Source organism: Notothenia rossii (assembly GCF_949606895.1).
Source record: "Notothenia rossii genome assembly, chromosome: 5".
NCBI lineage: Eukaryota > Metazoa > Chordata > Actinopteri > Perciformes > Nototheniidae > Notothenia > Notothenia rossii.
In genome coordinates, this window is record NC_136903.1 from 69,574,872 (window position 1) to 69,591,869 (window position 16,998).

General features: G+C 39.1%; 1 protein-coding gene across 1 annotated transcript in view; it reads left to right on the forward strand.

Moving 5' to 3' along the window:
- The window catches only part of ppp1r16b (protein phosphatase 1, regulatory subunit 16B), a 78,775-nt gene that overhangs the window by 54,096 nt on the left and 7,681 nt on the right, over positions 1-16,998 (forward strand). Inside the window, exons 4-6 of the mRNA XM_079682093.1 lie at positions 9,213-9,358; positions 11,333-11,436; positions 16,900-16,998. The exon at positions 16,900-16,998 is cut by the window's right edge and continues 26 nt beyond it. Of these exons, the coding sequence (XP_079538219.1) occupies positions 9,213-9,358; positions 11,333-11,436; positions 16,900-16,998 (349 nt within the window). The remainder of the gene's footprint in view (positions 1-9,212; positions 9,359-11,332; positions 11,437-16,899) is intronic.

The following is a 16,998-nucleotide window of genomic DNA, read 5'->3' on the forward strand; positions in this document are numbered from 1 at the left end:
TTCATTTCCATGACTTCTAGCCTTTTGATTTTATTGCAGTGTAGCCAATATGTGTACAAACATTTGATATGCATATATCAAAATAAATATATAAGACTAGCTAATTTGAAATAACATCGTACGACCAGTAAACTCAAATCCTTGAAACCCTCTGACAAAGATAGTCTTTGACTCTGTCTGAGCCCACGCTAGTAGTCAGTCTTTAGTAGAGAATAGTTTTCAATGAATTCTGGCAAAAAATACTTAGGAAAAGGGTTGCCGTATCATCCATCTAGAGGACATTTGCCTTCAGGAAGAATTTCAACATTTAACAAGGACATTTAACATTAAAAGTTAATTCTCAGCTACAAACAAGTGAGGCATGCACTGAAGTTAGGCTTCTTAATATATATTCATTTGTAAAAGGAAATAGTTATTCAAGACAAATAGAGCAGGAACTATATCAATCAATCAATCAATCAATCAATCAATCAATCAATCAATCAATCAATCAATCAATCAATCAATCAATCACAGTATTTATAAAGCCCAATATCATAATTACACATTTGTCTCAGAGGGCTTTACAGCATATGAGAGTCAAATAAAACTGTTTTCCAGGTATTTTAGACTTTCACCTTCACTAATGTGTTTCTACATCTCTCAGCCTGAAGTGCAGGAGTCCCAAAGACTTTCAATAGTATGAGCTATCAGTGCGTTGCAGACCTGCAGCAGCTGATATAATTTGTCTTGTTAATGTTGCAGGACTGGCTGTATTTCTGCCAACTCATCAGTCAGACTCAGGATAGTTTCTTTGGACAAATTTAAACGACTGACCATGTCTTCACTGCTGTGCAATTCTACTGCACCCTTTAAAAACGTTCCCACGTGTCCTTCATTGCTCCACTAATTGATAGCACACATTATCCGTGCTGGTTAACCTTTAAGGCTTAAAAAAAGGTCTAGCTGTATGATACAAATTTACAAACTGAAAAAGTTATGAAATAAAATACAAAGATTGGCCTAAACAATACAGACAAATCTCAAAAATCTGTGTAAAATCAGCACCTTCACTCATCTCGATATAGCAATAGCCAGAAAAGATTGAGTATGCTCGGAGATGATAAAAAAAAACAGCTGAGGGCAATAACAAGCTTGATCCATTTTGTTTGTTCTTCGTACATGGAAATTGCTGGACAAAAACGATAAGATGTTTACTGTGTAGAAAAACAAAAGTTTTCTTAAACCCTGATGTTACACTCTGAGGTAAAATAAAAACAAATCAAAAGCCTTCTTGAAGGGTGGCAACCTAAAGCATTTCAAAGGCGGGGATGCTCATTTATTACCTCAGTTTCTTCTCCGTTTTTCATCATCTCGTCTCATTGCGCTCCCTGTACGTTTCCTATACCTCTGACAGTTTATGTCCTCTCTTTCCGCTGCACAGCCGGCTCTCTTTCCCCCTCGGCTGCTCAAAGCCTAATTCTCTGGCACCTGCTGGGGGGCAGTGAAATGAACAACGGGAAGAGAAAATTGAAGTCCATCAGTCACCACTGTCTGGTGTAGTAAAAGCTGTGGGCTGTTGGCTTCTGAGATACCAGAATGACCTTTCCTTTGAGTTTGTGTGTACCCGATAATCTGTTATTTGGACCGGTCAGCCGGCACACTGTCTTCAAGATGAGAAATACATGGAAATAGGGACACAATACAGACAGAAATACACATGGAGAATTTATACACACTCACACACACACACACACACACACACACACACACACACACACACACACACACACACACACACACACACACACACACACACACACACACACACACACACACACACACACAGACACAGATAAATGAAAGGAAGTGGTGGTGATGTTTCTTTAAATGAGATGTCATACCTATCTAAGGTTAGTCTCACCTCTCTGATAGAAGACATTAATCAATAGATGGATAGATGGCTTTCAGGGACGCTGTATGTGCCAGAAAACACACACACACACAGTCACACACACAGTCACACACACACACACACACACACACACACACACACACACACACACACACACACACACACACACACACACACACACACACACACACACCTATACAGCCTCAGTTCGGATAGAGAATGTATACTTTTATGCATTAGCTACGCTGCTTGATCACATGATGGGAATATGTAAAGAATGAATTACAGAACTTTTCTGTTCAGTGACAAAGGTATGCATTCATGTGTGTGTTTGGATGAATGTGTGTAAGGCCATGGGTCAGACCATCATAAGTACTGTATCAAAAATACAATCTCATCATTCATTTCAATTTCTTTGGGTCTTCTTAGCAAAAAAGCAGCATTGAACAGCAAGAAGGCGGAAAAAGACTCAGCTTCTGCAGCAGACTAGTGCAATGTCATCCTGTGTAAACCTGTTGGATATATTCAAGCACACATTGCTGATAATTTTAAAACATAAATATCTAATTCCTGTTTAACATGCTGTCCTCCAAAATTAGAATTTAATTATTTTTTCTCTGATAAATGTAGTTTTCTTTTAGCTGTAATATTCTAACTGTCAAAAATAATAAATCAGTATGCACTGCTTTGGCATCTGATAAAGGTCAAACTCATCAAGGTTTTACTCAAATCATGTTTTCGAGTTCAATACATGAATCAGATATGGGTCTTTCCATAAGACAGAATGGAAAGATACATTAAGTTTATTTTGATTACATGTTGGACTTTTTTGCAAAATCTAACAACCTACTGTTACATCTATTCTACTTCTATGTATCTGAAAGGCGCAGAATACATTAACATCTTGCTGTGCAAGCCCTCCTTAAAAAGATCATTAGCTCCACTATCTACCTCCACATACATTGTCATTTCCAATGGCTGTTTCACAATAAAAGCCCCTCGCTGGTTGACAGCTTTTAATGTGAAGCAGCAGGTGAAGTTTGGTTTGTATTTTGAGTAACTGAACATTTAACATTGTAAAACTGCATGAACTGTGAACCAAACACAGATTACCCTGGTTGATCGTAACATGCTTTATGAGCTGATTTAGAACGGGCAACACAATAGGAATAACTGTATAACACTACAGCTACTTTTACCATATTATTCTCATCTGTATTGGCAGTAACTCACACAACAATGTTACCCCATTGGCTTTTTTAACACTGAGCTTGGTCTGAATACCCATCAAGGTGGAGGGAGATGATGTCCTTGCCAGCAGATCCTCAACCAAACCTGTGTCATGCTGTCTCATCATTAGACATTCATATTTAAAAACATTTTACTAGAGTTATTCATCCAATCAAATATTTATGTGAAGATGACGGGTACAGAGACTACTGAGATGGGCTTTTAAGTTGTTCTGTAATGAGATCATCTGCAAGATTTCAGAAGTGAAATTATTAGACAGCCCCCTTGTGTGGTCCCAGACTTTTCGTTAGGCATTCAGATCATCGTTATTTCATCCTTTGAGGACATTAAACTCAGATCCCTGAAATCCGTATATTAATCCTGGAACTGAAATTGTAGTTTGATGTACTTTTTTAAAAGTGTTTCAAATAACACAGACATAGGTGAAGTCTATACCCATCCCACATTCCCCAAGCTTTTACTAACATTAACACATATTTAGACAGACGAAGACGGTAATGTACAGACAGGCGGAGATATTGTCCAAAGCCAAATAATTGGACAAACAGATAGAGGAGAAAAGTCCAAACGATGGACAAGTTGTATAGAGAATAAATTAATGTGTGTAAAAATAAATAAATAAAATAACAGGAGACATGGGGAAAGTTTTAGTAAAAAATAATAGTAAAAGTAATTAATAAAAGTAAATAACAATAATAGTAAATAATCAATGATAATTATAATAATCAGTAAATATATATGTAATTTATTGGGGATTCATGCATAATGAATGTGGGGATATGAAGTGAACGGAGAGGTTAGGAAATGAGTGAGCAGCTCCTCAGCCTATCTTAGTCTCAGCTGCTTATCACTGACACTCACAGACTGGATTCAGTTCATGTAGCGTTTGGATCCAATTCAACTGCTGAAGTTTCTGCACACTGGCCCCCTTCCCTTTTCAAGATTTGCATAAGTCCTGTGATGTCTGGGAACATTTGAAACCCTTTTATCTTTTAACCTCCTGCAGTCTCAGCCACCTGGTCTTGCCCACTTAACCGCTCAGTATTCCAGCTTCAGTGCCAGCTCCAACACAAACTGCCCTCGTGGCACTAGCCCTGACTAAAATGTCAGCCGTTCAGCCACAGTCTCAGCTTAGTTTGCTTGTGATGTTACTCCTCGGCTCAGAACTCAGTCCTCTCAGCCCACGGACCAATCCCAGCAAGACTGTTGCTGTTGTTTTCCAACCACATAATCTGAGCCTTTGTCAGAGCCACACTCTCATCCTTGTGTGAATAGTTTTGATGAAAGACACATTATTTCCAAGAAGGGTGGAGGCTGGTGGGATTTTAGGGGAAGTCTGGGAGTTTAGTCTTGAGCCTAGTTAGCTTGTGGGTGCAAGTTTGAAAATGTAAGAGATTATTTTAATCAGCTAGCAGGTGGGTTGAAGTATGTGGGGTTTATTCAGAAGGTTGTTGGGAGATTAGCCTAGTTGCTGGCTGCTGTGTGTAGGTTGAAGTCTCCTGGGTTTTTCTGATGACATTTGTCATGCCACCGCTGCAGGCTGGAGCTTAAGATGCGAGCTAATCCATCAGTGCATCGGATGTCTTTGACAAGCTTGTATGTCTCTTAGGAGGCTTGTTCTTGTCAGTTTTATGAGGCTGCTCATTCCCCCTGAATTATATCTCCAAGCTTGCCAATTACCCCAGCAGAAAATGAAATCCATATTTTTCTCTCTGAATTACCATATCCGTGTTACAAGAGGGAGAATGTTCTCATACATGCTAACACACTGACTGAAAGTAAAATAATGAAATGAGTGACTTCTTTATTCTTCCGTTGTCTTATGGCTGCTCTTTTGATATCACTGACACCGGAAGTAGTTCACACAAATAAACCACCACCACTTCTGCTTTAGGGAGTTTCAGAAGAAAGTCTTATAGACTGTTTCTGGTAAATTGTTACTTGCCTTCCTTAGAAAAGAACCACTGTGTCTGGGACCAGACTGCAGCATTTATGTTTCTTTATTCATGTTCAGTGATGCCAGATTGCTTTTAGCTCTCTTTTCTCCTCATATACAATCTTTTATCATCCTTCACTTAAAGAAGATAAGGGGCGGTTTATCTTGGCATACCATATAGAGCAGGGGCTCAAGTAGAGAAGAAACATACACTAATTGAAGTAGTATTAGGGTATTATATAATCAGTTTGTTTTTATTGGTCGAAAACCAACTTGTCGTACCAGTCTCAGTAAGGCTGTAGTGAAAGCAAAACAAATTTGAAAAGGTAAAAAACCGATATTATTCTTCTTTTTTTTTATCAATACAATTTAAAATTACAGCTCCATTGCTGAATATGAAATGTCAGTTTGGTTTAACTTTCATTATAAATACAAATAAAAATGCAGGCTCAGGAGGAAACACATCGTTCTCTTGAACACTTTGGTCAAAAAAAGGCCTTAGATGCGGAAATCTAACAACATGGGTTTCACTTTGGCTCAAACACACAGGATGTTTGTCTTGTCAGCCTGTAGTGTTTCCAGTCAGTCTTTGTGTCTTCTATGAATTTCACCTCTCGTCTTCCTGTCTGCTACCTGTCCTCTGCATCTGTGGAGTAATTTCATTTCCTCTCTTGCGTTATGTATGAATTGATGTACTCCCCCCAAACTCCTGTCAGAGGCGCCTTATCTGAGTAACCTTGGCATTCTGAGCAACGAAGAATGAAAAAAACTCATTTTGTCCTTACATCATTGTGCTCTTATTTTTTGACTGTGGTTAAGGCCCTCAGAATAATATTTGCTTCAGGTGGTAGGCAGGCAGAGACAGTGATGGAGTACGTGTGACTGAGAAGACAGATGGAGGTTTTCTTTTAAGGCCAGCAGGGAGGCACACATTACCAAAGGTGACGCTCTCAGCCATTGAATCATCTCACAGTCACATCTGCTCACCTTTCACACAATATCAGCTCTAGTGCTCAGTATTTGCTGGCTCAATGAAATCAAACAGTCAAAACGCATTACTACAAAGACATCTATTGGCGGTGAAGTAACATTACCACTTTTAACTGTTAATTGACTTGGTTCATTCAGCAGATTACACTGCATCAGATCGAGCGCTTACTAAACTAAAAGACAGCTACCAGGGGGTGATTGAGATGTTTTGACTTTGCTTTTGGTGAAGTTTAAGCTAGATAGTAGAAGCCTCTTGAAAAACGTCAAGTTTAGAAGAATATCGTACAACAGAGAGCACATGGTCAAGTTGATAATGCTTTCAGTGAATAAGAGCTTTATTTCGAGTCTTATTTTCATCAAAATCTTATACAATTTGATATATGTATTTTGCTTCTAGGGCACTGTACTAGTAAAATGTACGGCTGTGTGATTGTTCTGTTAAATACAGTTCGTCGTTTTCTACTCATACATTTGTCTGATATTGGTCTATTTAGGTGCTGTTAGTTTAAATGATGTCCAAAGGGTGCTCGTTTGAACTTCCCAACGCAGATTTCCTCTGTCTCTTGATATCCCTTTCTTCTTCCTGGCATTTCCAGCCTGTTGCTCTTGTTATATTCGTTCTCGTTGCTCTCTTGCTGAATTACTGTGACTAGCTCTCGCTCCTTCTCTCAAACACTACAATCCTCTAGAGACGGCACTTCAGATCATCCTCTATGTAAATCCATAAAAGAAAGGCAGTCTTCTCTGCACACCTCCACTGCTCAAGGTTTCTATGGTGAGCGTGTGTAATGAGGTGGAATATTTAGAGCGTATGGGGAGAGGTGAACAGTTATTCTTAGGTACAATTGGTTTATCACTCAACAGCAAGGATGAGTAATCTAACTAAGTAACACTTCTGTATCACTTACAAAACGACAAGTCTTACTCTAATGTTCACATGAAACAAGTAACTCGTACAGGTTATCAAATTCATATCAGACCCTTCAGATTAAAGCCTTGACATAATAGTATTAGGTCTTTACTGTACCTGTGTGTCTCTGGCTGCTACTTGGCTAGAACCTGATGTTATTGGTTTCTAACTCCCAGCCCATCATCACTGCTTTAGAGACACATGTTGTTTCCCTTCACTTGGTCCACTGCCCAAAGATGGACAATATAAAGAAACCCAGCCTGCATTATACATTTGTAGTTATTTAGTAACTGTGGCTCTGAAGTGTGGTAGTCCTTCATTCGGAGGGTTGTGGTTTCAATCCCAACCCCGGCACTCAACTTGTCTATGTATCCTTGAGCAGGATACTGAACCCAAAGTCCCGATGGCCCACAGTGTGTGAATGTTAGCTGTTCCTTGAGCAAATGGAACATTGCTCTATAAATGGGGTGTGAATGGGTGAATGAGGACTTGTAGAGTGCTTTGAGTGGTTGTAAAGACTGGATAAAAGGCTTTATAAATACAGTCCATTCAGCATTTACCATTTATTCAAGAAAGAAGCATTTGTAGATCTTCAGTCTAAAGCTCTCACAGCTGATACATTTCGACATTTCAAATAATGTTCTTATCTATAATTGCATAATGGTTTTTTCATATAGAAGCTCTAATGCTTGCATTAAAGATTTCATTTGCGGGGTGAATCAGTGTGTCAGTCTTGTTTCCATGGTGTACCTTGCTTCTTTAAAATGCATGCTGGGAAAGGCAGTAGCTTCCCAGAAACCTTGATTAGGATAAGTGGTTTACAGGAAAGATGGATTTATTTAGCTTCTTTCCTTTTTGCTGTCTCCATTTTGTTTCTGTTAGTCACAAAAATGTATTTCCTGTCATCTTTGAAATGTGTAAGTGGGTAGAATCATATGGGGATTAACAGCATGCAGCAGATTTAATGTTTCATCAGGACAGATGTCTCATCTTCATTTCAAAGCAGAGAGTGACAACACCCCGGTGGCTTCTCGAAAATGCGAAGGTGCTCTTTGGTATGAACATGCAGCTGTTCCCGAGCACAAAGAAGGATGTTTTATAACATCTCTGCCTTGATATGCTTTGCTGGAGGGATAGGGGAGGTTCCAACAAACTATGAAATCTACAACTTCACCGGCACAAATAACAACACCGGCTCTCGCTGAGATGCCACTCTCAGACTTTGGAAACAAAACTCTGAATCGTTCAGTTCTCTGATTTTATCTGACCCTCCTACTGCGCCACAGTAATCCCATTCTTTGACTTCCTGTCTGCTCTTTGCTCTCTCTCTCTCTCACTCTCTCTTTCTCTCTCTCTCTCTCTCTCTCTCTCTCTCTCTCTCTCTCTCTCACTGTCTCTCTGTCTCTCTCTCTCTCTGTGTTGTTCTTCTCTTGTCTTTGTGCCCCTCTTTGTTCTGCGGTGTAGCGTTGCCACACTTGCACCAATTAGCTCTGATGGAGAAAACTGCTGTTGCTGACAGCAGCGAGACTGGCGGATGGTTTACACGGAAAAAACCTCTCTTTCCTCCCCACCCTATAATCACACCCACAGACTAAGGGGAAAATACTTTCTGTCCCTCTCTGTCTTTGTCTCTCTGTCTCAGCGGACGGGTGTGAGTTACGGGTTTGAGTTTATCACAGATCCAAGGAGCAGCCCACACCATGGGTGGGATGTCATAATGACTGTGTCCGAGTTGGATTAATGTGTTAGCACTCTGCAACATGCGCTTAATGCACTTTTGTAGAGGCTTGTTTTTTCTTTGTCATGGACTTCTTGGTCGTCTGTGCTCTTGGTGACAAATTAGTATTTTGTCATTCCTTTTTTTCTGAGATAATTAAGCTGCTGAAGCATGAAGCATCAATGCAGCACAGATGAGCACTCACTCTGTGCATTATTTGCTACATCATACTAAAAATAGTAATTTACAGAGCTTCTGTTTCACGGCTAAACTGTGGATCTCTGTCTTTTGGCAGAGCACTCGCTTTACTGAAAGATTTAGAAGAAAACTGTTACACTATTTTATTTCACTCAATATCATCTTCTTTATCTAGGTCTTTCTTTTCCCGTTCAAACTCACCCTGAATTACTTCTCTCCTAGTCAATATGGAGTGCTACTCTGGCAAGTTTTACAGTATCATCAATTCAACAGATTCTGTCTTTCCCCCTCTCCCTCCCCCTCTCTTTCACTACAGTGTTGTATAGATAACTACGAGGAGATGGTGAAGATCCTGCTGGACCGAGGCGCCAGCGTCAACGCTCAGGACAACGAGCTGTGGACGCCGCTGCACGCCGCCGCCACATGTGGACACGCAGGACTCGTCAAGATCCTCATCGCACAGTAAGACACACAGATGCACTACAGCAGGGTTTACTGCCACACAAGATGTTTAATCGGTTTGATTTGGATTATATTTGATACCTTATTGCTTTACTTTGATTGTTGTATTAGTGGTCCTATTGTTTTTATTGTTAGATTTTTTCTTGATTCTATTGTTTGTTGTTTTTTTACGCTATAACGCACCTTGAAAACCGTCTTTTGCAAAGCTGTTTTATTAATAATTTTTAATTGAATTTATGATCATATTTAAATAAAGAGCAACTTAGTCAGAAATAATTATTAAACGACAACTGTCAACTGGTAATATAACTAGAAACAACATCTGAGATTTTGTTGACAAGTTGAGCAAAGTACAGTACAAGTAAACAACTCGATAATGCGGATGTGTAATAAAAAACTAGACGAAGTCAGTTTGATAATCAACACTCGACTGAACGTTTAACCCGAGAGTCTGCTTTAAGTCGAAGTTAGTTTAGAGTGCGTATTGACCAGCTGGATCAATGGCAGACATCAGACTGAATTATTGTGCAATGCTTGCCGCTTCCAAATACCAATTAACAACACACACACACACACACACACACACACACACACACACACACACACACACACACACACACACACACACACACACACACACACACACACACACACACACACACACACACACACACACACTGAATCAACAGGCATATTTACCAGCTGTCACAGCGACACTCGTATAGTTGTCACCTTGCAGAATGTAGGCAGAGGAAGTCTTGAGTCTCTTCCCCATTTTAATTTAGCTCTGTCTGTGTGTGGTCAGATTGTGTTTTAGTGATATCATCACAAGTGTGCAAGAGGCTTTCAGGAAACTTTACAGCTACTGTACACTGTATGTAGAAGATGATATCAAAGTTGTGTATCAATGTTATTTTTCTGATCAGTATACTGTGTGTCAGGCAAATGTATAAAAACGAATATTAAATATTATTGATAATTTCACTGGACTGTTGCATCAGATCAAAAAATCTGGTTCAATTACATTTTGCTTGGCCTCTTTTAGACAGCAGAAACTGGTGAATATGATATTATAATAATCAATAAAGAGTCAAATTGAATTATCTCAGAGCCCTAGGACGTTTTACGTTTTTGGCTTTTATTTTTTTTTTAATTTAAATGTAAATCACAGTTCAAAAATACTTGGTTTATCAGAAGGACAAGTGTCCTGAAGTGTTTTTTATTTATTTTGTCTGAAACATTCACACATAAACATGTAGGATAAGAGCTGTATATAGTTGCATGTTAATTGGGATTTAATTATTACCCTATAATGTAATAGCATGTACACACAAAGAGAACAATAAGGACTAAATGAAGATTATGTATGCACACCTATGAATGTATACACACACACACGCACGCACGCAGGCACGCACGCACGCAGGCACGCACGCACGCACACACACACATTATTCAGACACACTGCTGCCACCTGTTGACAGACAGGACTTGTCGAGCCACTCATCGTATCACTTGGACCCTGATTGAAAACAGATGAATAATGCCTTCTGAAGATTTTAATTAGCATGGTCACTTAGTGCTCCGACTGAGGTTTATTTTCTCTAACTCTGTGAGTTATGGATCAGATTTGTTTTTCAGTTTTTCTTTGGAACGGTCAGGATATGAAATACAGGCCTGTTTAATACAAGGATTAAATGTGTTGTCCATATAAACAAACAAATTATCTGACAACAGGACATGATATATCAAGCTGTCTACTATTTTGGTCTTTTTTTAATCAAAAGTTTGTCAATGTTTTTTACTTTGTGTCTATTTGGCTCACATATGATGCCTTCAAATGCAATTTATTTAACCACATATAATCCTCATGTTTGCCTTGTTAAACGATGCATATTCAGAGAATGTACTAGCCTATATGAAATAAAAATGTGTTTTGTAAGTGTTGCTCATGTATTTGGTTTTTTCCCACAGTGGTGCAGATTTGCTGGCAGTCAACTCTGATGGCAACATGCCGTACGACCTTTGTGAAGACGACCCAACACTGGACATCATCGAGACAGCTATGGCCAACAGAGGTACGGAATAAATATTCAGAGAGAAATCCCAACGCAGACACCAGGCTCCATGGACAGAATATTTAGGCTTTTGCCCTCAGTTGATAAGCACTGTTTTTTTGTTTGCTTCTTCAAAAACTTTTATAAAGATATCATAATCATAAAAGATCATAATATCTGTCATCTGATTATTGCCATCATGGGGAGTATGCTTTTTACTTTTTTTCAATATTATGGCAATTCAATTGAATTTATACCAATTATGATTTGACCATTTAATCATCTGTAACCCTTCCAACCACAAAGGGTTTCAGAGCCCTATTTGTTCCTGCAGACCACTGTATCTCAAGGTGAAGAGGTGGGAACAATCAAGTTGAATTTCTCTTTTCCTCTCTAATCTGAATTCAGTTGTTGTCACATGACTGTTGGTCTTAGCCAGAGTTGAGCCTAGAAGTGCAGAATGTAATGTTTTTATTTTTTACATGATCTGCTGATTGCAAACTATTTATTTTTGGCAACATTTTAAAAGACATGTAGAATAAAGTGATTTTGAGGAAATATCACAACTTTAACCGAGAAGTATAGTCTTATAATTCTTACTTAACATAAACTGCAGGACAAAGGAGCTATTGTCAATGTTTAAAGTATATGGACCACAAGAACAGATTGTTGAGGAGGATGGTGTGCTCAATGGAAGTGTGTGTGAGAGAGTTTCAGGATGGACACTCCAGGAAGCTTTTGGGGTATTCACAGTTCTCTCACGCCGGATCTGGTGCAGATTGTGAGACTATATATATTCATGCTGTATCACTAAACAAACACAGTCTGTACAGTTTGCCTGCGTGCCGTGACTGAGAGTTCAAGGAGATCAGCACCGAAATACATCAGTGAGGGGAGAGGGGAAACTCACGCTGTTGTTAAGAAGTGTTCACATTTCTGCCTGTGTTTGTGTGATTCGATAAAAACTGTTGCAAAGAGACTCGGATGTGACAGACAGCTTTATTTACACTAGAGTCAAATCACACCCCGCCTTCTAAACATAAGCTCTTGTCAATGTTTTGTTTTTGTTTTCTAGTAAGCAGTTACATCTGCAGGCTGCCGTGTGAACACACAGTTGGAGACAAAGCAGCAAAATCTGTGGCTGCGGGGGCTTTGGGTGCAGAGGAGTGATGCAGTGTGAAGGCACTGACTGGCAGCTCAAATGTGTTCTGATTAAATGAATAGTTTAATATTTTAGGAAAGAATCTTATTAGCTCTTTGTTTAGGAGTTAAAAACTGCTGTGTGGATCACCATTCACTTTTTTACAGGGGAATATGTGGACTATTTCTTAGGTTTGGACACAGATTTAAAAAGAAAAAGAACACAAGGTTATTGAGTGAGCTTTAGAGATGCTGGTAGACAAATATCGTAGTTTTTTCTGGTAGGTCAGGCTATCTTTTTCCCTTGTTTCAAGTCTTTGTGCTAAGCTAAACAGCTACTGGCTTTAGTTAAATATTTAACGTATTAAGATCCATATCGATTTTCTGCTTAGAAAGATTACACCTTGAAAGAAAGATGTTGGTACATCCTGACGATGGTTCATACTAACTGTGCCCTCACCACCTCTCTGTTGTACTCATTACGGAAACATAGCCTCCTCAAAAGGATGTAGGGTTAGGGTCAGCTTATTCCAAGTGAACTTTAATTCTAAAATAATCATCTTTGTGTCTTACTTGGGGGAAACTCTCATGAGACTCACTTTTGACAATCTATCCTAACCTTCAATGCCTAACATTATCTTGAGAGGGTTTCACAAATGGAGGGTAACCATCTAGCCACGACCAAATTAGCTCCCTATATTAGCTTTGGTAGGAAAATGGGACATTTCACTTATCTTCACTATCGGCTGTAACTCAATAAAAAAAAAAGCCATTCATTACAATCTACCATGGAAGAAAAAAGGCAAAAAGAAGCGAGGCACAAAGACTACTGTTGAGAGGCTCCTGTCCACAGCTTTATTTATAATCGTTGTGATGCATGTCAACAATGTTTTGAATGTGGATTTCTTCTGGAACAGGACCTGAGGTTTTTAGTTTTCCTTTAGGGATGTACTTCTGGGGGCAACTTGTGGCTTACCAAACTACCGTCTTATTCATCTTTTTTGCTGACAATATTTTAAGCGTTAGCAAACAAGGGAAGGTAGAATAATACAGGAATGTTCCATGACCAAGGTGCCCTTCAGCCTCAAAGTAAGTGCTTCAGTGGAGCTGCTCAGAGGTAAACAGGAGGAAACTGTGTGGAAGCAGGGTGCTGCTGAGGGGTATTATGGGAGCTCAGTCATATTTCCCTCGACAATTAAAGGAGAGAAAATATGTGTTATGGTAAATACTGCACCAGTGCGACGTTTATAATTGTAACAGTTTAAATAGAGCACATTGTGAGGGTTGCTTTCTGGATGTGAGATGATATTGGAAAGACAAAGAGAGAGAGAGGCTGGGGGATGGAGAGGGAAAACAGAGAGCGCCTAAACATGATGTTCACCGTTTACTATGTGATCTCTGGAGCAGCAGAATGCAGATATGGGTACAGTAGGTGAAAAGCATGATTATTAAGCCGATCAAAGGGAGCGCGCTGCTGCTAATTGCTCCTCTAATGTTCACTGCACTGTTCTGCTGGATAAACCTCCTCTCTCCAGAGACACCTCAGGGATGGGCACACCGCCACTCTCTTTCCCTCACACACACCTGCACGCACCCACACACACAGACTCAATATGCAGCATCAACTCTTCCTTGATCCTCCCCCCCTGTTGATACAGTTCATCTGTGATGATACGCAGTGATACCAGAAATACATTTACCTGAAACTGGATTGGGGAAATAAAGTGGGGGGTGAAGAGCAGAAGAAACACACAGCTGATGGCATTTTGCTCCAAATGTAATCCAACACTTAATAGTATTTAATTCTAAAATCTTAAATTCATGGATAAATATTCATTTGTTCCGTAATTTTTATTATGAAATGTATGATTATTTGTTTCTTGAAACTTCTCACATTTAAGGGTTTCCTGATTTTCTGTTTTTATGATTATAATTAATAATAAATTCATAAAATAATGTATTGATATAGTCCACTATAAGAAATAACTCAATCCTCACGTAACATTTACGGTTATTTGAACAAAACAAAATCAATTTGCCTACATCACTTAGAAAAAGGAAAAAGAGGGTTAATAATACAAATCTAAATAATCCTAAATTGCAGTCCATATAAGATTTTGGGCCACCAGCTCTTCCAAGAGAGCCACAGCATCACATTTTGAGATAAGACTTTTAGACAAATCCCCCAAAACATACCTCATTAAAACCTACATTTTGATAGTAGAGGTAATTGAGATTGTATAACTCTAAAGGTACCTCCTGCTTTGGGATTGGCTGTTTGTTAAAATACTTACAGAGGGAGTTGTGTGCTAACTATGCCGCCATCTGTGAAAAAATCAGCCTTTTAAATGTGTTGCTGCAGGACAACACTACACTTTAGTTTAGAAAAATATGTTTTGAAATCAGATATTTATTTCTTATTTATGTGATGATACATTGACAGTTTTTTTCTCGGTTAACTACATTTTGTATTATGTGACAATGAGTCTGCATGCTATCATAAACATGTTTAAATCCTTTGGGCCATTGTAATGCTGTGGGGAATCACTGTAGCTAAATCAAAACATTTCGGAAACCAAAGGCGCGGATGATTGCCAGCAGAAACAACAGAAAACAGAACAACATAGCTGGAGGGGTGCATTTCATCTAAGACGTCAAATGGGATTGTTGTGGTACTGATTCCTGCGCCTCCACACACCTTCTGGCTGTGATTCTGAGTGTAAAGAGAGAAGTACCGGTTTACCTCATCAACATTTTTCAGAACCCCTAACCAACACGTAGATAACACTAAAACAGCAGCCTGACTTTAAAGTGACGGGCTGCAGGCTGAGAGGATAGATCTGCCTTCAGCTCTACTCGCCAAGGTTCAATTTATACCTCTGTGTCAAGATAAAAGGTCACAGGGCTGAAATACTGACGATAACATATGCACAGTCACGTGATGCTTGTCTACTTTTTATCTCATGTTTAAGCAGACAGTTTCTGGGGATTGTCTCCAATACTCCTCAAAAATGTTATGCTTCTAATCCCTGTGAATATTGTAACTATTATTTCCTGGTGCTGTCACTTTTACTTAAAAAGGAAATCTAAATATTTCTTTTATTTTTTATATTAAGGAATCTTATTTCCATTCACACTTCTTGATTTGTTGTAGTTTAAGTAATTCACATATCCAACTCTAGCAATAATATAGGAGTCACAGTTCTGGCTGTTTTCCTTATTGTTAATCTGGCCTTTATTTAAATGTGCCGTACGGGACGTTACTGCTGAGCTGTGGGGGAGAAGAGGAGTGAGGCGGTCACAGTAGTGAGGCGGTCACAGTACTACTGAGTCCTACCTGGCAGCTATGCAGTGGATTAAAGGAGGAATTTAGAGCAGCTGTGACAGACAGAATCACCTGAGCCTCAACCGGCCTAACACCTCGACACTGTTCGGCACAGGATGGTCAGAAGGCAGCGTGAGAGCAAACTACTGTGAGGGAGAAAAGAGAGGACTAATTTTTCTAAGTGGCAGATATTTGAGATCCATAAGCTGAACTGTAGGCAGCTCCGTTTTAATTGACCTGTGTTTCCAAGTAATCCCAAAAAAAATGAAGAAATGATTTGAAAATAAACTATTTCCTTCAACAATTAACTTTATTAATGTATTTTTATTAAGAGTGTGGCTATTATAGAATGCTTTTTTTTAAAAAGCAGTGCTTATTAATCGAAAATATAAGATTGCAGCTAGTGCAATATTCAAATCACACGAAGCAAAACAATTTTAACGTTTTCAATTAGCATTTTTTATGTAGTATTGGTGAGCTCCAGAGATATCCCAGACTACAAATTATATTCGAGCAACTTACCAAAACATATTTGTTTGGTGCAAATCCTCCTCAAAAATAATATCATGATGATTTTGAAATATTCTTCAGTAAGGGTGAGAATAATGATGCAAAAAAAGGATCCATCCCTCCTATATTGTAATAGAAATATCATTCAAAATTATCACAATTAGGTATTTTTTCAAATCGTGCAGCCCTAGTCCGCTCCAGTAAAACTTATTTTAAAAGCTTACAATTGTTTAATACTTGCTGAGAAGCTTTTATCAGGGACCTCGTGAACCGTTGCTTGTAGAAAACCTCCAGTGTAATTTAAAGAAGATGTTCCTGTCAATCCAGGAAATGAGTTTTTCTGTATAACTTTTTGAAGTTAGTTTGATAAAAAAGCATTGTGTCCCTGTCCGTTATACCCAGCTTGTCTCAGATCAGTGATAAACTCGCTGCGTATCAAAGCTGCCAGGAGGAAAAACGCTCCGCCTTGTGATTAAAGCTGCGGTTCTGCTTGTGCGTTTGATTGACAGGCATCACCCAGGAGATGATCAACGAGACACGAGCCGCTACAGAGAGGAGGATGCTGGGAGACGTGCAGGAGCTGATGAATCAGGGAGAGGAGGTCAACA